The sequence below is a fragment of the Callospermophilus lateralis genome, chromosome 17 (genome assembly GCF_048772815.1).
Source record: "Callospermophilus lateralis isolate mCalLat2 chromosome 17, mCalLat2.hap1, whole genome shotgun sequence".
NCBI classification, from domain to species: Eukaryota; Metazoa; Chordata; class Mammalia; order Rodentia; family Sciuridae; genus Callospermophilus; species Callospermophilus lateralis.
The window spans coordinates 68990480-69013840 of record NC_135321.1 but is presented as its reverse complement, the minus strand read 5'-3'; the positions used below and the strand labels follow the sequence as shown (position 1 = coordinate 69013840).

The following is a 23361-nucleotide window of genomic DNA, read 5'->3' as shown; positions in this document are numbered from 1 at the left end:
AAGATGGGAGACTGTGGTCACACTACAGACCTTGGCTCAAACCTCCTGATTTCTGAGGCCAAAGGCAAGTTAAGTCGTAGGCACACCGCGCCTGTGCATGCACGCCTGCAAGCACACATGCCACCCCCCACACACTGGTACACTACTAATCCTCTGCTGGAAAATATTTCAGCATCATTTAGATTTGCCTCATGATAAGCCCAGTTCTCTATGATTAGGTAATGCTATTGTTGACCAAGTCATTGATTTAATCTCTAACAAAGACCAAAGTGTGCCAGGATTGTCAGGGCAGGAATATCACCTGGTGACTTTTTCCTAGCACCTTTCATTTTGCTGGCAGGAGGAATAAAGGAGGGAGAGAAGGTCTTCTATGCACGTGAGTCAGCTCAATAACTACCTGCTCTGTTCCCTTGCCAGTTACACTGCACAAAAAATATCAGCAGCTTTTCTTCAAGCCACACACTTTGCCCTCTAGTAGCCCAGAGAGTTCTGGGGATGAACTCTTCATGATCCAAACTCACAGTACTGTTTTGGGGGTGGGGAGGTTAATTTCGCCTATAAACAAATAGCCAAGCTAAACTATAAAAAATTTACTTAACTCTAAATTTGCATACATCAAGGCATGGTTATGCAAGACATGGAAAGCAGCTGACATCTCAGGAACAAACCAGTAACAAATGTTAAAATGTACCTGTGCAGACTGACAAAAGGGCATTTGGAAGAGTATCTTTACATTCTGAAATAAAATGTCTAGGCATCGGGCCACACTTATGTCTGATTTAAAATACACAAACAGTATTTTAATGTCACAGTTGCCTGCTCTGTGACAAACATCACAAAACTTCAAATAATCTGTGCTTTGTGTAATTCACTAATTGAACATGTCAACTCTTGCAGACACCCAGCTGTGCCAGCAGGAGCACCTAGGCCTGCTCTCTGGAATACCTGAGCTCTCACAATTTGACCCAGCATGCGCCTAGGCAAGCAAAAATGAGAGGGGGGGCCCTCAATGAACTTGGAAAAGGCTCTCCCTTATGGGGTGTCACCTTGAGTCCCCAATACTCCTTCCCCTGCTTCCCTCAGAGTCTGTGACTCACAAATCCAGCGTGACATGTCTCTCCTCTCCTGGAACCCAAAGCTGCTCTGTGCCAGGCCCACGCAAACAGAGCAAACAGACAGGGGATGCAGGTCTGGTCCCACCAGTAGGCGGCCTATGAGTTAAAACCTCAGGACCTTCGTGTTTTCACAATGGAAACAAGGGTTTGAACTGGAGACACCTAGAAGGCCCTTCCCAACGCTTACAGATTCCCAAGGGAGGCTCTCAACTGAATCTGCAGGTGTTGGTTTTCCTGTGGCAATCCCTCTCTTAAGGCCTAGTACTGGAAACTATTTCAGACCTTGCACAGCTTTTATAACACAGTCACCACCATACTCCTCCAGCTGCCTGACTGACAGTTTTCCCAGTTATTCCGGACAGCTTCTTGCTGGTAGTGATTTTATTTGGTGAGGCTGTGTCAACTTTTCAGTTCTTCCTGATGTGGTCTGCAGCCAAGATGTGATTTCCACAGGCCCAGCACATCCTTTAACATCTAGAAACTCAACACGACCAGGAATCACTTCAGAAAACATAACATTTCAGAGAAAATAGAGTTCATTCTCTGTTATAAAATAAGTTAGAATACTGCAACCTCATTTAACAAAAGGTAACAGGTAAAGCCTTCTCTTATGGAGGAAACTGTAAAATGATGATGAAGGAAGAGTCTGAGATTAAGAGTCAGGATTAAGAGCCTTTCCTCAAGCTCCAAGAGCCTAGGAGAGGAACTTCACATCAAAATCAAAAAGCAATGATAATATTGAGTACAAAAATGATTACAGAATATTCTAAAATAGAAGTATGCTAGAATACAAATCTCATCAACAGCCTGAAAAATCCTTTGACAACTTCTAATTTAGAAGAGAAACAATGACAATTTGTCTCACTATAATGGACAAATTGAAGAGAAACACAAAGGGAATGATACAGTGTCTCCGAGAAACACAGCTGATTTTCTGTAATAAAACTAAAATATGGGGCCAAACATAGAAACTTGTAAAAGTACCATTGCTATATTTGCTGGTGGCTAAAGAACAGTTACAGGAAGAAACCAAGGCTAATTTTCGTTTGTTTTAGTCCATAAATAAATTTGAGAGTGTTTTCCTGTCTTACCGTCATGGAGGAGAAAAAGAAAATGGCACTACTGTGCACACACCATCAGGTGATCAGCCTCTCCTGAGCTTTCCAAAAGACACACCCTGGGGTGCAGCAAGAACTCAGTAAGCACCAAGGCGACCACCTTGCACTCACCAGGCCCTGAGGGGGCACATGCTGACCCTCCTACAGGATGAAAATATGGCTGCACAGCTGTGGGACTAGCCCCTGCAGCCAGGTCTGGCAGCCTGGGGCCTGAGCATGACAACAAAGGAGCAGAGGAGACTGCCCCCAGGCACCAGCACTTCTGCAGAAAACACACCACACTTCATGGACACAATTCCAGAGAGGATTAGAGCTATCATTTCCAGGAGAGAGAGAGAGAGAGAGAGAGACCACACCTAACAATGCTACAAGGACACAGAGGGCTCTGAGTCACAGGAGCTGAGAGTCAGGAAAAAAACAGGTTGCTACAACCCCACCCAGTGTGGGAGAGTTCAAGATTCAGTGACTCACTGGGGATTCCGGAGAGACACTGAGATTCCACCCAGGAGGCCACAGCCTTTGGACCTGTGAAACAGAGGACAGAAGCGTTATCAGGGTGTCTGGATACTCTCAGATGCTCTCAAGAAATATGAGGATTAAATATTAAAAAGTATGCTTTAACACCCACCAGAATGGCTAACAAAAAGAAATCTGAAAATACCTAGTGCTGAGGAGGAGATGGACAAACTGGAAACCTTCAACACTGCAGGTGGGAATGTAAAATGGTGCAGCTACTCTGGTAGGGGATCTTTACCTAGTAACCACACACCTACAAGCCACAGGGCCAAGCCACTCCAGCCCTAGGTCCCCACTTGAGAAATGAACACATATGTCAACTCAAAGACAATCAGACCCATGTTCACAGAAATATTATTCATAATAGCCAAAAGTGGCGCAAAAAAAAAAAAAAATCCAAACACCTAACAACTACCAGTAAATGTCTAAACAAAATGTACTTTATTGGGGCTGGGGATGTGGCTTAAGTGGTAGCGCGCTCGCCTGGCATGCGTGCAGCCCGGGTTCGATCCTCAGCACCACATACAAAGATGTTGTGTCCGCCAAATACTAAAAAATAAATATTAAAAAAATTCTCTCTCTCTCCCTCTTTCTCACTCTCTCTCACTCTTTCTTTAAAAAAAAAAAAATGTACTTTATTCATCCAACAAAATAATACTTTATAACAAAAAGGAACAAAGTACTGATACGTGCAAACTGCTGAACTTTAAACAAAAGAACCAAATCCAAAAGACTAAATAATATATGATTCAATTTATGTGAAATTTCTAGAAAAGGCAAACTGTACAGTCACAAAGCAGATTAGTAGTTGCCTGGAACTGGGACTAGGAATGAGAACTGACTATAAATGGACACAAGAGAACTCTTTGGGTGACGGAAATATTCTAAAAGTGAATTGTGAGGCTGGGGATGTAGCTCAATGATAGAAGGTTTGCCTAGCATGCACCAGGCCCTGGGTTCCATCTCAGCACAGCCAACAAACAAACAAACAAACACACACACACCAAAAAAACCAAAAAAACAACAACAAAAAAAAATCAACTATGGTGACAGTTGCTGTATGACTTTACAAACTCAACAAACTGCATATGAGTAAACAAACTGTATATGGGTGAATTTTATAGCACATAAAATATATACAGCTCAATAAAGTCATTAAGAGAGACTCTGAACCACCAGCTTCTGTTGGCCATGGGTGCTCAGCATTCACCTTTATCATTAGGAGTCAATGCTGAAGGTGTAACCTCATTCAGCACTGAAATTTAAAGTGAGTGAGAGAGAGTGAGAGTGAGAGTGAGAGAGAGAGAAAGAGAGAAAGAGAGAGAGAGAGAGAGAGAGAGAGAGAGAGAGAGAGAGAGAGAATGTGTGTATGTGTGTGCGTGTGTTAAGGAAGGGGGGGAAAAAGACCAACTTGCACGCAAACAAAATGCAGAGGTATGCCTGCTTCTCTCCCAGTTCTCTCCACTGTTTCTGTTTACTGTCTCTCATGCCTTTACCATCTTTGTCTCTTCTTGGACACCCAAAAGGTGGGGGTAGGTCTTTTTAAAAAAAAAATAGTTATCTTTCTGTTGATGCCGAACAAATGGACATGTAAACACATTTCCATGACATTTAACACTTTACGTATTTTGTTTTTAGTTGTAGGTGGACACAATATCTTTATTTAATTTATTTATTTTTATGTGGTGCTAAAGATCGAACCCAGTGCCTTGTGCATGTTAGGCAAGCACTTTACTACTGAGTCACAACCCCAGCCCCCATTTTATGTATGCTATGGTTGTGGTGCTGAAAACATTTGGGATGCTTTCTGAATGACAGAACAGAAAAAAAAAACATAAGAGACCGAACCTCTGAAAAAACCCTGGAACTTGAAACCAAATGTTTAGAAGAGAGAAAACACAATCAATGAAAACAAAAGGGGAAAAAGTAGAGTGACAATGAAACAGACTGAAAATCTTATGTCCCCAAGTACAAAGTCAGACAAACTCACTGCAGCACTTCACAGTAATGAGCAGAAGACAAGCACTAACTTCACAGTGTGACTACACGCTCATAAAGACAACCTAAGTTTTGAAATCACGGTACCATCAAGTCTACAATATAACAAAAGTTGAATGAACTGAAATAAAAATCTGTACCTGCATCAGCCCAGGTCAGGACTGTGGACAATGACAACAGCTCAAAGTGACATGACCTCCTTCCTCAGAGCCAACTGCTCTGGACAGCTACTGCACTGTGCGCCTCTGACATACATCTACTCAATCTGCCTTATTTTCCAGATTCTTACATCTGCAACTCTTTGAGGGCTGTTTTCTACCCCTTTCTGTGCACTGCAGTTTACTCCTTACTCAGGACTTTGCTGTGGATATGAACTATAATTAATTAGTATATACACTGTCTAAACACAGAATATGATAAGAAACATGCTATACACAGAATTATAGATACATTTCTGACCTTGAGTTTCAAAATCAACCTGATCCCTATGGGTCATCAGAACCTGTAATGGGATCCAGCCTCACTTGCAAAACATGGATGAATTTATTTTTAAAAATCACATATTCAAACAGAGACACCAACAGTATTTATGTACAAATTAATCAAGCCCCTATCGTGCTTACAAATCAGGTAAAAGCATTAAATGCATTTGGCTAATTCATTTACTCAATATCCCACTGTAATTTGCAGACTGCATGTGTAAACAGCTGCATTACCCAAACAAGGCTAGGCCTGGAAACCCCAGGGCAGAGGGCAGAGGGTACACAGCCTTGAACACTCATGGCGGAGCTTCTGCTACACTGACTTGAATTTGTACCATGCGCATGCATGCTGGGATTACAGGTGATTCCTAAGTGATCTTTGATACACTGTATTTTATCTTCCCATTGCCAGAAATGGCATCTTGTCTCCTTGGTATTTCCCAGCTGCTTCTTACATATGGCCTCATGGACAACAAATTCAGGAAAACATGCTAGGTGATTAGGTTGACCTGAGTTTTCAGCAATCTGAAAAATAAGATTAATCTTTTTTCTGTGTATCTTTCTATGCACATATCATGTGAGATCATGTAAATCCAAAGCTCAGACAATGGGCAAGAGTGTGAGAAGAACCCAGTGGAGATGAGTTTTCCTAGGTGCCTCTGCTATTGACCAGTAAAATCTAGGAGCTACCTGAATAGCCTACACCATGTAAAATCCACTGAATTCCCACTGCCCATGTCACACCAGAGTCAACTCAATCCCGTTTGTCTAGAAAATGTATACATTTCAAAGTTCTAACAATATTGACTTTCAAGGGTAACAAGATAGCAAAACAATAAATTGAAAGCCCTTTGTATACACTATCTTACTCTATGAGAAGTGAAAAATAAACAGTTAATTCTCATTTTACAAATAAGGAAAATAAAACTTACAAGTCAAATGTCAACTGAGAAGAGTGAACCACAATGAGACACATTAGAGTTAAATTAGTGGAATTTAAGGAAAAAAAATCTGGGCATCCAGGATAAAAGAACAGTTCACTCCAAGGAGAAAAAGAAATGATACAAGCATCAGACTTAACACAAGAAAACAAGAATAATATATTTAGAGAAAATTTAAATTAAAATAAAATATAAGTCAAGGATTTTATACGTAGTGGAATTGACCTTCAGGTATAAAGACAAAACTATCAACATGCAAGAATTCAGCCAATCTAGTTACCTAAGCTGTCCCTGAGACATCTGCCCAAGAAGTCGCTTTGAAATGACACAGAAGACATCAGCCTGAAGACATATGCTAACTCTCGAGTGCAGGTTTACTTGCAAAACTAGAACTGTGGTTTCTGAAGCACACAACACCATACCCGTGGTGGCTGCGTACTGACACTGCAGGCAGCCACCAGAGAAGGAGAAATGAGAGATTATGTGAAGAACACAGCAGCTTAATAAGGGCTCACAAGCATTTGTTTGAAAGATACCACTTCAAGCCACACAACGGAAGACACAGAACAGAGGGGCAGGACAAAGTTAATATCATCCACTTCATTCGACAAATACTTATTGAGGCTGCATGGTACAGGTCCTTTTCTAAGAGGTAGGGATTTGAGGTTGAGTATCACTTTTCCTGTGTGCAGAGAGCCAGAAACATATATGAGATAAATGTTGGCTGGACTTAAGATGTTAGCAGGCCATGGGTTCAATGATCCCTAGTGCCCCCCTCCCCCAAAAAAAGATACCAGTAGGTGCTCCTAAAAATAATGCATCTTATTAGAGGCACATGAGACTAGACATAAAATAGCAGCTCATTAAAATACCTAAGATGAGAATGACTGCCAAATAAAGCCTTCAGTCACAGAAATGAACCTATAAAAGTAACTAAAAACCATGAAATTTTTCTCTGCCTGACTCCCTTTCCAGGAGAACTCTTATGGTTTATATGAAAATGGCTTTCATTTTTCATGACATGGAAGAGTTGATGGCTGCTGGCATCAAATATGCTAGAATCAACAAGAGTGTAATTATCTGCACACTTTCAATTGTTTTCAAAATACGTGCTGGTTGGGATTTTCCTAGTTTAGAAATATGTACTTTATGCTGGTGGTCTAGGACTGTCAAAAACCTGACAACAAAGAATTTTAAAATCTTGCCCAAAGCATTCTTTCCTATAGCAATTATTTGACTTGTTTAAACCTCACCTACTTCCACCAAATGTTTGATGTAGTCTACAACATCCTAATGTCACAATGCTGGTTGTGACACTACTTTAATGGTACATTCACATCAGCTGCCACATGTAAAGCACTTAGTCAGGGCCTGACACACTGCAAGTGTTAGCTTTTATTAACGGTTCCATTCAGAGATTTGTTCGTTCTAAAATATGTGAATAAGTATGTGAGGGTAAGTGGGTGACTGTATTTTAATTTCGCCTGTTGCATTAGTTGATATGAGAAGTAAATTTAGTACATTTAGAATTCTCAGAACATTTTCTTAAAACTACAGATCCTTTTAAAAAAAATCTACAGAACAGATGAAAATTTAATGGTATAAAATTCCTTCCTGAGGCTACCCAAAACACATTTTATCAGCAATTATTCCCTGGTTCAGTTTTTTGGGGGGGTGGGGAGCAAGATTCTGTGAAACCAGATCTAACCTGAGATCTGGGTACAGAGGATTTAATACATTATGTATCTGTTAAGAATTTATAAGGGGGAAAAAATGGGGAGACCCCTCAAAGAAGACCAAAGTACTCACAGGTCTAAGTACAGCAGCAATAATTAGGGGCACTGAAATTACCTCTTTTGTTTGGCTTCTTTGTAATTACTTTTAATAAATTACTCTGCCTCCCCCCATCACTAAAGTAAGTTGTCATCCAGAGGCACAATCAGCACTCAGTTCAGAGCCATTCACAGACAGGGCTGGAGGGAGGGTCTGGGCGGTGGTGCCCCAGCTGTGACTCATTAGGATCCATAAAGCTTTTCTATGGAAATCAGGATCAGCCTAGGCCTGGTAAAGGAAGAGGGGCCACACAAATGCCAGCTAGTCATGAATTCTTCACAGGACAGCAGCACCCTCAAAAATGCAGGGGTACCATACCCGGGAACCGCCTTAGCTGCTTGGCCTGCAGGCCAGAGCCCACCCTTCTGCTGGTGGAGGATGCCTCCTGCAAAGTAAAGGGACTCTCTCTTCAGCACTCTCCCAAGTCACTCGGGGCCATTTGGTGAAGCTCTGTGTATTGACGGCTCTGGAGTCAGGCTTAACTCACTGTCTGCTCTATGGGTTCAAGAAAAAGCTAAATAATTTTAATTTGTCTTAAATATTGGTTTCCAGAAACCATAACTAAATATAAAACAGACTTTTGTCACAAAAGGCAAACGGAGCAGTACTGCACTTTGTTACATAGTTTAAATTTTGTACCTACCTTCCTTATCTTGAATATTTCAATATTATAACTGTAATAAAAGTATTTCTTACAATATATAAAGTTTTAAAAGAACCTATAAAGGCTGCAAAATGCATAAACCAAGCTGGATTTTTACATACAATTTTAAAACCTGTGAATTAACATTCCAACTTAGGTTATCATTGGTTGTAATTCAGAATCAAGTATCTAGAAAGGACAAATGAAAGTAGAGCAAAATGTTCCGTAATTCAGGAAGGACCATTATCACAAAGAAAAAATAGTTTTAATATTTTTTTTCTCATGTTCCAATAAGAGAACTTATCATTTGGCTCCAATTAAAACAGCCACTAAATACAACAAAGACCATATTTTTCATCTTTTTTAGATTTTAAAGTTTCAATCTGCATTATTTCAATGAAAACTTCATCAAGTACTGCTTTTCAGGTTCAAGCAGAAAATAATTAGGTTACCCATTAAGGTAACCTTAACGGGTGCTGCAGCTGGAAACCCTCTGCACCTCGGGTGAGTCCCGACCAACTGTAACAAAGGCCAGTCTGGCCCTGCACACTCCGCGGAAACACAGTGCACATAAAGCATTATTTGTGAGCTACAGCGCCTATTCAGTTTTCCATGTTTAAAAGTAAACCAATGAAACACTTCCAATACCATGATATATACTTTAGTGGTGACCAGAAATGAGTAACATAAAATTTGTCTTTTGCATATTCAGACATAGAGGAAGGACAGTTCTTTTGAATCTGAAAATTGAAATTTTCTTCCTTTAGAGAAGTCAATCATAACCCACTCATGTACTTTTCTTAAAACACTTTATTCCATAAATATTACTGTATCATTTTTTCAACACTAAAAAATTATCAAAAATCATATTACTTCACGTCTATGTTTATAAAAACGTTATCCTTTCATTTTTATTGTAATTCACAATTTGCATTTATTTTTGAATCGGACAAAGGTAAAAACAGAAAAAAATGTGTTCTTCTAAAGCCAACGGCCATCTGGTAAAATGTTATTTGTAAAACGCTCACATACGATTTACTGTTGCAACCACGAAGCTTCCCCGCTCACCCTTCCATCCTAGCTGTTCTCTGTCCAGTCCCTCACGTTCTTGCTTTTCATTATAGAAATGACCCAAACCAAACAATAAGAGCTTGAAATAATGAAAAAGGAAGAATATCAGAATGGAAGGAGAAAATACCCTAGGACCAGAAGCAGAAGAGAGGCAAGTTTGTTATTTTAAATGAAGAAAACAAAACACAGTATAAAAGGATTCTGTCGAACGAGGGAACAAAAGCCACAATATGAAGCTAAAATATATTGGAAATAAACATCAGAGAAAAGTATTAGAAGACACAGGAGAAAAAAATGCTGCATCTTGAGAGAACACGAAGTGAAACCTGTTAAGACAGCAGACAAAGGCCGGGCAGCTCTCCGGCAGGTGGGAATGACAAGCAGGAGCAGGGACCAGAGGACAGAAAGACCAGAAGAGCTGTAAATCACTTATCTGGGTGATGCATCTCTCTCACCCAATTGACTTTATTTCATTATTCATTATTTTAACCCTCAGCTGAGCACAGGCAGTTTATTTTGCTTCCTCTTCGGAAATCACGGAAAACCTCAGCCAGCATTTCCATCAGGCTGTGCCTATCACTTGGCACCATGGAGAACTTCTTTAAGGGGGAAAACAAACATACCTGCAGCCCCTGCCCTCCTGCCCTCCACAAACAGTGAGGGCTGCACCCTCCCATCACAGGAGCAGAGTTAATGCAGGCCACTCAACCAGGCTGAGTCCTGAGAGGCCTGAGATTGCAGAGGCACTTGGGGAATGAAGGCAGGGCAGGGGGAGGAGGGGAGAGGAGTGAGGGCAAGGAAGACAAAGTAGGCAAATTGACACGGGCTACCCTCAACATGTGGACCCCTATGGAATGATGGCAACACACTTTCTTCTTTTACAGTAATATCAAAGTGAATGAAAGCAGGAAAACACCATTTTATTTAATGTACATGAAAAATGTAGTGGATGCACACAAAAAAAGAACGCTTTGAGTAATCTGCTTCTACTTGTGGCAGTGCAGATATTTTTTAAATGACTTTTTAGAATCAACAGTAAGTGAACTACTTAGTTCCTAGCTAAAGGTTAACACATGACCTCGGACTGGAACACTCATTACCAGAGTTCAATCTGTATTTCAAAACAGTGACACACCTCACCTACAGCTGCAGGATGGCTTCTGGGCCCTTCAGGACTTGTTCCAATGTCCTTGGGCTGCTGACCTTACTTCTTTCCACCTGGCCCTTGGAAACACTGCATGCTTTGCTTCAGTCCATTCCAAACCTTCTCTCAGATGCTGCAGAGGCTAAACAGTAGGCAAAGGCTGGGTGGTGCTACCCAGAACCAGAGGAAAGACTGGGGGACACCAATGATGAATGTGTTCTTCTCTAACTCTGATATGTCCCATCCTCTTGCCGCCCCACCTCCACCCTGGGGAATAGTCAGTTCTAAATTTCACTCCTTGAAAGGAAGTTCTCCATGTTGGTCCAAGACTAGTTCATCTTCATGCTCCCTTTAAAACTGCAGCCCTGATTTCCTAGGAGGAAGAGCCAAAAGTGCATTCTTCCTGCAAGTTTCAACACAACAGACTCTCATCAAGGAACAGTCAAGTGGAGAATTTCCATTCTTTTGGAAGGTAAAATCTGCAATCACTCTCTAGTTCCCCCTGACTCTCAGAAGACACAATGGTGGGAACACAGCTATCACATATAAGGTCACTGCTCCGATTAGGTTTTGGTAGTAAGATGTCTAGAAATCCATAAGCGTAATGGCTTTTCCTTTTTGCATGATATACTGTGCATTTAAGTAATCTTATCTTTTGTTTAAAAAATAATCACTGCAAACTTTTTTGGTAAAGTATGAGGCACACCACAATTCTTTTCTGTCTTTAGATACTTTATGCTCTCAACTGTCACTGTGCTATATTTTTTTAAAAAAATCAACATAACCTACCATAGCATGCTGAGGTATGGTCCCCAAATCAAGTCTGTTTCAAAAGACTTTTCTATTACTGTTTAACTGAAGTGACATCTCTGACTCATTGCTTAAAAGAGGAAGGGTCAGGGTACCACTCTGCACAGAATGTCTAACTACAAATTGCCATGCTCCCAGGCCAGTTCTCTTTCCAACTATCTCAGAAGCTGCCCGGTATCCTTAAATGCACTTGGAGACTTTGATATCACCTTCATTCTGGTGTACTTTGTGCAAGTTCTCAGACACTGCGATGCCCATACTAAGGCAACACATTACAGAAGTTGGCAGCAATACTATCAGCAGGAATGTGGCTGCAGAATTAAGAGTGATTCGTCATACATTCTAACAGCAGAAAAACAACTCCTCACTATTTTAATCCCTCCGTGCTACTAAGAACAACAAAAAAAGAGACAGTAAAATATAACTAAGCAAAAGCAACAAAAAGCATATCTGCTGTAGAAAGCATATCTATCTGTAGAAATATCGTTCCCTTTCAAGAGTTTTGGGTAAGTAATTCAGAAAATTACAGACCACTTACCTTAATTCAAAATATTTATTTCAGTGATGAATCAAGTTTTAACCTCACACTATTTCAGGAGAAAACAGACAGTTCTAACTTCTACAAAGTAACATTTTATTTCCAAATTTAGAAAAATAAATTCCTCATTTGCTTTACAATAAAAATCCCTCCTAGCGTTTTGAAAGCAATCCACTTCTTTCCTGTCTCTCCATTCTCAGAAAACTCCAACCTGAGTGCAGGCCAGTGCTGGGCCACTGCCTCTGTCCCACCACAGAAGCCTGCAGGAGATGCACTGGGGAGGCTTTCAGGTTCAGAGGCACCTCGGCACTGCTGGTCTAATAAGGACACCGCTTGGGTCCTGTTGCTCTATTTAATGAGCACGAAACAGATCTGCACCAGCCACTCACGAGAATGTCGCATGTGATGCTCATTACGATTATCGACAATATTTCCATTGAATTATTCACAGAAATTACAGCTACGGCTTACTGGAAATGTAATAGAAACTTTTAAAGAATGCTATTCTAATTGTCGTGACCAAGTCCCGGGGCTTCGGGAAGCGGCGATTTATAGAGACCCCCTCCGGTCCTCTCTCAAGGATCCCTACCTTTTCAAACACCTCGTTTTTCTCCCTTCGCCGCCGTTTTCGGGGTCTGCGGTTCACTCGAATCCATTTTGTCACCTGAAGTTCAAGAACCACAAAGCATTTTAAAGAGGTGGCCGGGTGCCGAGGGCCGCTGGCCGGCGGAAAGCGCTCCGCTGCGCTCGAGCCCGCAGGCCTCCCGGAGCAGGGCCCCGGGCCGCGACCTCCGCCCGCAGGCCGCACCCGCCGCCCCGGCGCCCGCTCCGCCCGCGCACTCACCTCGGCGCTCACCTGCCGCGCGAGCCCGCACTCCGCCCCGGCCTGGCGCTCGCTCTGCAGAGGCTGCGGGGAAAGGGACAGAGTCAAGTTCACCCCGGGGGCGGCCTCGCCTCCCTCCCCGAGCTCTGCCCACACGGCGCGCAGCCTCGCACCTCGCCCGCGGCAGGTGAGGACGGAGGCGGCGGCGCCAGAACCCAGCCGCCCCGCGGGCCCAGAGCGCGGCGCGGGCCCGCAGCACCGAGCGCGCAGCGCAACGCGGGCTGCGCGGGGCCGCCGGGCGCGGGCGGCGGGCGGGCGCGGCGCGGGGCGGGGCCTGCCTTAAAGGTATAGGCCGCCGCGCCGCCCCTCCCGCAGGTCTCCCCGCCCCCGCCCCAGCCCCACGCGCCCGCTATTTTATTGTTCGTCTTGCAAATGTCTTTCTTCCTCTCCTGGGCTCCGGCCCGAGCTCGCGCCGCGGCGCCCCCCACGCGTGGACAGACCCTGGGCGCGCAAGCTTCACTTATGCAGCCTTCAGACCCCGGGCCCTAGGTACCCGCAAAAGGCTTTCTCGGAGGTTGGAGCACACGAAATGCTGCCTGCTCGCAGTCAAAGGCTTTGCACAGATGCTTCCCGCAGTCCCGCAAGGAGCTAGTACTTGCTCCTCGGGTCAGAAGCTAAGTGTCCGATAGCTTTCGTGAAGGGAAAGGAACTTTCCAAATGCACTGTTCGCGAATAGATTACAGCGCAATTAAGTAGACGCTTTTCAGTGTTCCTCTGGGTCTGGAGGTGGCAGGTGACCTCCAGAGAGAGAAGCCTGGAGTGCAGAAAAACCTAGCCCCCAGTTCCGCCGGCGCATCGCGGGAGCCGCCGCGCTCTGGCTACGCACAACCGGCTCGGCACTCGCCCCGACAGCGTGGGCGCACAGCCCTGCAGCTCCAAAGTCACTGGTGGAATTAAAAGGAGCTTAATCTGTTTTCATAATTAGGGAGAAAGTTTCCACTTCTTTACAAAAGTGTTCGCTACCCCAAGTTTTCAGGTAACCACCAAAAAAAGGTTTTCCATCAGCTTCAGAAGCTAGTGGGACCAGATTGCTAGTGAGAGCCGGCAGGAGAGTAGGGTCCTACTCGTTTGCTGATTTTGACCACCCTTTAAGTTTATCGCATTTCTTTAAAGAAAATCTGCCTTGCCCTCTCTTTATTGCTACTCCATCCCTCTTTCAAGATCAAAAGGTTTAGATCAAAGCCAAGATCAAACTCAGTACTTTAAATAGAAGCAACTTTGCTATGGAGTATTTTATACAAAGAGGAGTTTCTTAATGGAGACATCAGAGTGGAGAACTTCATTGTGTCTCTTCATTCCATATTCATAACTGGACTACTTAAACTTACATTAATGATGCACATTTATTTCCTAAAATAAACAACAAATCTGCTCAAGTGGAAGAATCTTCCTTAGTGTTTGTGTTTCCGGGAATACAAAAGGAAAAAAAAAAATCTTAACTCTAGAGAGAAGTATAAATAGATGCATTAACCATTCTGTATCATTAGTAGATAAGTGCTATGAAATGCAACCTCATTTTCAACATATTATCTAATTTTCTTATACATTTGTATACAGCCATCATATGCAATTTTTCTACTATAAAGGAAATGGACAAAATAGTTAATACTTTGGAAATTTTGTGTGCACATACACATAAGCAGATAAAAAATTAGAAATGGAGAAGTGGATTACATGGAGCTGCTTAATTTTAAATGCAAAGAGAACTATGAACTATCCAAGCTTCTTCTATACTACTAATTCCAGAACCAGCAGAAATCCATCCTGGCAGATGCTTCCTTTTATCCAGCATTATTTTCTTCCTTGAAAGTTCACTGCCCCTAGGAATTTTGATACGAACCACTCAATACTGATGTGCCTAACTTACACCAACCTTTTTAAAGGTTACTTTTTAGTGACTTGTAAAAAAAAAAAAAAAATCAACATATAGACTTTGAAGAAACAAAAACCAAGATTGTTTTTAAATTCTGTGTATCCCACTGAGTTACTGGACAGATCTTGGGAGGACGCAGTCTCCTCTCTCTCTCTAGCACTCAGTTCTTAGAGCATCTGTTTCTGGCATAAGTTGAACAGTGAGACTTAGTCTGTTGCTCTCCTCCTCTAGTGCCTCACTGAGTGGGAAGCAAAAGCTGGGGTCCATTCTACGCTTCTCCTAACTTTTTCCTAGTTTGTTCTCTTGCCCCACCCCATAATATATTCTCCACAGAGAAGCCAAAATCATATTTCCAAAGGTAATTCCAATGGTTTCACTTGGCTTTATGGAGGCTGCTTTGCTTGGCTAGTTCTTTCTTATCCTCTAGTTCTGGTCTTAACACTTCTCAAAGGTCTTTCTTCACTCTCCACCCAAATTATGTTATTCTCCTGTTCTTTCTAACAGCATCCTCTTTATATTCTTTTGAGTGATTGTCTTTTATAGCTATTTTGAATTTTATTTTTTAATTTATTTTATTATTTAGTTTTAAGTGGATGCAATATCTTTATTTTGCATTTATGTCGTGCTGAGGATTAAACTCCATGCCTCAAGCATGCTAGGCGAGCGCTCTACTATGGAGTCACAACCCCAGCCCATTGAATTTTATTTTTAATTAAGAAAGTATTTTTAGAGTAGTTTTAGGTATAGAGAAAAATCAAGTAAAAAAGCACAGGATTTGCATATCCCCTCACCTCCACAGTTCTCCCTACTATTGACAAAACGTTCATTAAGGTTGAAGAATCAGTACTGATACATTATTACTAATTAAATTCTATAGCTTTCATCAGGGTGTGTTCTTTGTTGTAGCTATTTCTTGCTAATTTACTAAATATTTATCTCCTTAACTGGACTTTAGGTTCCAGGAAGAAAGAGATCCTGTCTTTTGTTCCTGGTATTCATCCAGTTATTAAAAACAGTACCTCACATAGAACAGATATTCAATAAACATGTTAAACAAGATTGGAAGTAAAAAGGAACAAATGAAGGGATAGCACATGAAATTTCATGGGGGAGGAGTTTTGAGATGAAGATTTCTCTTAACTTCTGTTTATTTCACCACTAAAATATCTTAATTTGAGCTGAACACAATGGCACATACCTATAATCCCAGTGATTTGGAAGCTAAGTCAAGAGAATTACAACTTCAAGGCCAGCCTCAGCAACTTAGTGAGGCACAGTCTCAAAATAAAAAGGGCTGGGGATATAGCTCAATGGTAGAGCACTCCTGGGTTCAATTCCCAGGGTAGCAACTAAAATAAAATGCCTTTTTGTAAAGAGCATAGAATTGTGAATTTTAAGAAAGACATCAATTACAGTGCCAAAGTATTTCTAAAATGACTTTAAAAACCTAAAAATAAAAAATGACAAAGGTTCTCAAATGTTAATCACTTAAAAATTTCATTACAGAATCGTGCTGGGAGCTGAATTTAATCTAGAAAAAAAAAATAACATTGCATGACACTGGAAAAATATTTGTATCACAACCTGAATGTATTTTCTTGTTGTCTACCTAAATGTCTCTGTTTTGGCGTTTACACCAATGATGGCAGGCTGTGGAGAAACTGGAGGAAGACACTTTTAAAAACTGGAATTCTATAGTGGGGGATGGATAGTCTAATACCTATCTTTCAGAATGTGGCGAAAGCACTTTAAAACAGATGTTCTCTATTTGAATTAGATCTTTTAAAATGCCTCAGCTAGTAGAGAGGCAAGTTTAGAAAGGAAGTTGTTTCAAGAAACTTTCTTGTGAAAGCAGTTTATAAAAGCTGAAGACAATTTCAGAGGCTGGAAGAAATGCCACTGCTTTAAAATAAAAGCATCCCTTAATGTGGCAATGGAGACTGCCCTAGAGGGAAAGCCTTTTTCAGTTTTCTTTTCTTTTTTCCTTCTTCTCCTTTTTTTTTTTTTTTTTTTTTTTTTTTAAGTAGAAGAGGAAGTTACTCCTTTCACTGGAAGAAGACAGTGATACCCATTTCATACTGCTAATGAGGGCGCTGCTCTCTTCCTGCTCCTGAAGGAGGCACAGCCTGCAGCAGGAGAAGGCGCCTTCCTAGGCCCGGAAGGCCTACAGGGCTAGCAAGTGGAGCCCTCTAATTACCCCACAAAGCTCAGATGGTAAATTACACTCCTTTGGGCAAAGCACAGGGCAAACTATCCACTGAAAGAAGCCAAAGTACCTTTGAATACCAAACAAGGTAGAGGGTTTCAGAAGCTTCTGTGGGTTTCTGAAGGTCTCTACTGCCAACATATATTCAAGGTTAATTACAAAGTAGGAGTCTGCACAGGACTGAAAATAAAATCAAGGTAGATTAAGCTATAGTAATAACAAGTAAGGATTAGAAGTAGTTATCAAATGTTTATGCTTTTAAATTTGGTTCTGTTGTTTTCAAATGTGATATTCCTTTATGTTGGCTTGTGGTTGATTCTGGAAGAATTATACATAATTTATATTACTGCTTATTTTGTCCATGTTAGAAAGAAGGCCTCGTTTCTTTCTGAAAAGAATTTTGGCCCTGCCACATGGACCTCTCAGTGGAAGTCCTTACAAAGTATATTTTTTAAAAAAGGAAATCAGTCCCTTGCTGGGCCTAGCAACTGCTGAACCTGTGGTTGTGCAGGGAACCAGCTCACAGAACTTCTCCCTCTCTGACCACAGCCCTGATCTCACTGTTGCTCAAAGGCTTTTGCAGAGCCTGACTGAGGGGAACACATTTCAAATGCTCAGCTCTTCATTCTCTCCCCACTTCAGTTCTGGGAATGAAATGCATGGCTCTGCACACACCAGGCAAGTGCTCACCACGGAGCACATCCCAACCTCAAGTTCTTGCATTATTCCACCCTCTTTGTGAATCTGATGAAGGTTACATGCTATTAGCTCCCTAGGGGGGAAAATACACCTTTAGCACTTGCACACGCATACATAAACACACACAGAATTTTCAGGACATTGGCAGATTCATTGACACCCTAACTCCTCTCCTGGATACTACAAAATCCGCTCCTGGATTGAAACAGACCACCATAAAGCTGACCCTGGACTTCGTCTTTCAGGTACTACTTCGTCTTTCAGGTACTTTGTGAAAGTTCTCTTATCACATTTAGTTCTGGGAAGAAGCCATCAACCTTTATTGAGGTGCATTATAAGAAACAGCCCCATAAAACCCATCTCAGTGTTTACTGGAAGGGCGGGTTTAGAGGGCTGTTTATTACATTAGATGGTGATTTTCTGTGAGGGCCACAGCAAAACCTTCTCCCTGGATTCACATCAGAAATGGTGGGGCTGAGGCAATTGGTTTATTTTGACCTCACCAACACTGCAATTTATCCCTTCCCCTCTTCTAGAAAGCAAGGTGCTCCTGGGACCCTGCTTCAGCCAGGCTGGAACTTCAGTATGTACTTACTATGCACTTAGTTAATTCTTGGCCTCATCCCATTTTCCTACCATTATTTTCAAGTCACTTTACTTATTTTAATTTATTTCTCTCATGCTACACTTGTCTGCTTTGGATGCTGCCTTAAGTTCACTTTGGACAAGGAGGGGTTTGAATAGTGTTCTGGGTTCATTGTTATTTTTTCTTTAATTTACCGTTTCTTTTTGGAGGGGAGAAAGTGGGGATCAGGAAAGATTTTATGGTTCTAATATTTCCCTCCATTATCAACATTTGGAAGTAAAGTATGTAAGTTAAGGTCACATGATTGTACTCTTTAAAAAAATTAAGGAAAAAACTATTTTAAAAATTTTGAAAACCATAATACTATACAAACATTACACAGGACTAATAAAAATGTTAACCAACCAAATATTTTATCCCTTTTGATATCAAAACCCGAGGAAAGAACTTAGATTGCAGGAAGAATGTAAATCAGACATAGGGACAGGGCGTTCCCTTAACCAACGCAGTGCAGACCCCACTGCAGAACAGCAGCAGAGCTGGCAAACACAATGAGGCTTGGACACCACCCCTGACTCAGCAAACCGCAGGGTGAGGCAGTACCTCGGCCTGGTATATGGGATGTGTGGACAGCTCAGGCTTAGTTAGACCTGTGTTAGCTGTGTGTCCACTCTAAGCCTCCTTTCTCATAGAGGTGTGAAGATCAGATGACATAGGTAATGTGCTTAGGAGAGAAATCAGTGAAGTATCAAGTTCTGGACTTTTAAAATTAAGAAGCAATTTAACATTACTAGAAGCCAGAGGAAGTGACTTTAGGACAAAATGATACTGAAGCTCCATACACTTCAGAGATCACAGAATCTTAGAACTGGTAGAAAGAATGAGAACAGCCAGGCTCTGTGCAGAGGGGAAACTTCACCAGTGCTTCCGCATACAGCTCCTCTACCTGTGCCTCACACAGCACCATCTTAAGGATGGAGAAGCTGAGTGTCAGGGAATTTCATTGCTTGGCCCTCAGATATCCTCAGACTGGAAATGTAGAGCTCTTTCTACTCCAGCATAATATGGACTGTCATTTTAAAACATTTACTATGTGATCAGAGCAAGCTTGGCTCAAAACAGCCCACAAAATACAATCCCATACCATAAAAGTCTCCTGAAAGAGATAATTTAGAAAACAGATAATAGCATATTGCCTTAAACACCTGTATGACTGCTGTTCTTTACCGGACTTTGACATTAATGGCATTACAACCTTAGAGAATTTTCACAGGTAAAATGTAACATTATGTAGGGTTGGCTTGTAGATCTGGGGTTCCCAGCCTGACTTATTGGAATCACTGTGGTGGCAGGGGAGGGGGGCTTACAAATCCCAAGGCGCCCAGGTGACCAGGCAGATTCCCATCTCTGGGAGTGGGACCAGGCACCAGCCATTTCTAAGTCTCTACCCTATGACTATAGAGAACCACTGGTCCAGACTGTCTCAGTGATGCTCTAATAGGTTACTATAAAGACAATTCAAAGTCAGTGACACACAGGATGACCCTATACCATGATGATAAATCCCTTTAGGTAGATGTGGACACAATCCTGGGCATGATGGGCTGTGGGCCAACCCAAGTAGCTTTCTTCAACAAGATCCTTCCAGCACACACACAGACTAAAAAGGAAGTGAAAGGCTTCTACGTTCCATCCAAAAGGGATGCAAGAAGGAAAGGATATTTGACTTTTTAGTGATTGTTTTTCTAGGTTCATTGTTGATTCAGTTCTGGATCCTGAGTAGAAAGACTTTAGATGGGACCTGATTTTAGCACTGGTCGGCAATACTGTCAATATGAAGTAGTACTAACAATATTCTAATTATGTGATGGCTGCCACCCATTCCCTCCAGACAAACATTTTGCATTTGAAGGGCTGCTGGATAGAATTAGAGGAGAGCAGCTGGGCCTAGTGGTGCACACCTGTAATCCCAACAACAGGGAGGCCAAGTTCAAGCAACACAGGCCCTGACTCAAGATAAAAATAAATAAATAAATAACAAAGGGTTGGGGCTGCAGCTCAGTGCTACATCATCTGTGGGTTCAATCTCTAGTACTGCACACATACAGGCACACACAGGGAGTAAGGGAATAGCATGTGCCCATGGAAAAGACCCCTGCAGTGTGCCAGCAGCACTGGGGCAACCCGGGCCGATTTCTGGAACGTCACCAGCCTGCCCTAGTCAAATGGGCTCCTGTGTCTAGGAAAGATGCGCCCAGACACGGGAGCCAGCAGGAGAATCATTCTGATAAAGTGTCTTCTGAAGGAATAGTGGTTAATTAGGCATAAAATCACAGCATATACTGATTATTTCACTAGCTTGAAAGCAAACACCAGTGTCTAGGTACCTCCCCATTATTCCCTAAGATGGAGGGAGTATGGTATCTAGAAGTGTGTATACATGGACTCCACGGTGCCTTTGAAGGAGGAGGTGTGTGGTTTTAGCATGACTATTTGTAAGAGCTGTGGCCCTCAGTCCCAATAGCTTGTCATCTGGCCTCCAAAAGAAATTCCATGAAGTCAAAATATACAAACAAGGGGAAGGGGCCTGACTCCTACTCCCTATATCAAGAAGTAAAAGCACACACACACATGCGCGCGCGCACACACACACAGAGTAAGGAAACTAAAATTCACCACATTTTGGAGGTGGGGCAACTGTCCCAAGTACAAATAATCTGAGGAAAAGCCATTTTCCACAATGTTTGTTCACCAAACTCTTAGCTCCCTACAAGGAGGTGTTCTAGGAAAACAATGGGAGGGGTCAGAATTAATTTGGCTGCTAATCTCTTTCCTTTTCATAGGATGTTTTCTCTAGCAATGGTTTAAGTCAACATTTAAGGCCCCAGCTGTGTGTGTCCATATTAGGAAAGCCCAGGCTCAAGTCTCCGTGGAAAAAGGACCTGCCCCTCCCCCCTTTGCTCTGCTCCCACCCACAGCAGTGTGGAGGTGGGAGAGTGGGAGCTGGGGAATGTGAACTTGATCCAGCATTGATCAGTCAAGCAGCAAACGCTCATTGTTCTTTAGATACCAAACATAACTCCTTTGTCCTAGGGATAAAGCCAGCCACTATGCACATAACAACCTTTGTGCTCACCAGTATGATAGAGGGAAAGGAGATGCAAGGAACATTAGAGTTTTATTAACATCATAAATACCTCCTCATTGTCAAGATTGAAGAATCCATCAGTTAATTTATATTTATGTTAATATTAAGTATATTAAACTCTCTTAAATCTAACTATCTTCTACAATTTCTTGTTTTAGTTTTTCATCACTGGGGATGGAACCCAGAGCCTCATACATGCTAGGCAAGTGCTCCACCACTGAGCCATGCCCCAGCCCTGTTTTCATAATTAGACATTTAATTCACAGTGCACATATTAAGGTCTGCTTTAGCTTTGCCTTTACATGAACCTTTCTTATCTTCACTGCCTCGTTTTCTGAGGTTCAAGGTCACTGGAATGCAGGCTAAGAATCAAATAAGTCTATCCTCCAAATATGGCTTCCCCGGTGTTATGGGAAATATGCCACAGAGAACTTAGACCTCAGCCCCCTCTGTCCTTGCTGTGAGGAAATTATGCAGCCGGCCACACAGGTCACACAACTGAGCCAAGGAGATGGACGCACACCAGGGTGAGGAGGGGTAGGAGGACTCACAGAGCAAGAACCACAAGGCAGAATGCGAAATGGGAATCCCCTCTTCTCCTCACAGACAAAAGCCTGTCTTATATTTTGAACCTGAGTAAACTTTCAAAGGTCTCAAAATAACTGAATTGTGGCATCATCATAAAAAGCCTGACCTGACAACCACACAGTCTTTAAGCCCTGGGGTGGCGCCTGTGGAGACATAGCCCATCTGAGGCGCTGCAAGCAAGCACTGCCCCCAGAACAAGAGATGGACTCTAGGAAGTAAGCTCTCTTTTTCATGTGCCTCATTATAAAGGAGAATTAATAATTTTATTTCTGGTCCCGCATCACTCACAATAATAAGCCAACCATTGTTACAAAACCATCATAACATGAAATGTGATATTTCTACATTGCTCTATGAATGTACCAGCAGGACAAGGAGTGAGATGTGAAAACATATGCAACCTACCCCTGTAGAATGAACCTGGGCTTCTAAGTTGGACAACATTTGATTTTCAGTTTCCTCCTCTATAAAGCTGGCATGATAATCATGTTCATCATGTGGAGCTGTGAATAGGAGGGGTACATAACTTAGGCATACTACACTTAGCGGAGCGTCTACTCACAAACCTGGTAAGCTTTTTTCCATTCTGGACATTCAAGTATGTAAAAAGAGATACGAGTGGAGGAGGAAAAATACAATTTTAGGGAGTCAAAAACCTATATATTTGTTTCCTTCATCTGCAGCTTCTTAAAGCATTTATGTAAAACCCAGGCAGATGCCTTTCAATCACAAAATCAATGACAGTGACTAAAAAACTAGAGAGTGAGGAGAAACGACAGTGAGAATTCTGGAGAAATGGACTTTGTGAAAAACACAATCAAGAAGAGTCTTAAAAAGAAACGCATCTTTGCTGGGCTGTGTGGAGTAAGAAGAACAACTCCATGCACCACTGAGGGAAAAGGAAGGGAGGAGAGAGGAAACATGAGTACTTGGAGAAAAGGCAGGCAAAGCCCCCGACTCGGGAGCCATGTCCTGGTCCCAGGCATGGAGTTACTCCAGCCGAATCCCATTATCACGGGTTGCCCTGGAGTCTTGGTACCAAATTCTTACATACTGACTTTGGCCTCCCCTCCATGCATTTTCATGCCAATAAAGTTGCTGAAATTAAAGAAGAATTGAATTGTGAAGCTTTTTGGCATAAATAATGTCATATTGTAAAGTCAGGGCTA

The 23361-nt window shown here is 42.1% G+C and overlaps 1 protein-coding gene across 6 annotated transcripts in view; it reads right to left on the bottom strand.

Moving 5' to 3' along the window:
• The window catches only part of Aopep (aminopeptidase O (putative)), a 304665-nt gene that overhangs the window by 60985 nt on the left and 220319 nt on the right, over positions 1 to 23361 (bottom strand). For 3 of the 6 annotated variants that reach the window (XM_076837045.1, XM_076837050.1, XM_076837046.1), the window contains 3 exons: positions 13054 to 13116; positions 12799 to 12873; positions 2705 to 2758 (listed from right to left, as the gene is read on the bottom strand). The exons of 1 other annotated variant lie outside the window; for it this stretch is intronic. In XM_076837045.1, coding sequence (XP_076693160.1) covers positions 2705 to 2758; positions 12799 to 12873; positions 13054 to 13116 — 192 coding nt within the window. The remainder of the gene's footprint in view (positions 1 to 2704; positions 2759 to 12798; positions 12874 to 13053; positions 13117 to 23361) is intronic. 2 more of the 6 variants (XM_076837047.1, XM_076837048.1) reach the window with 2 other exon arrangements.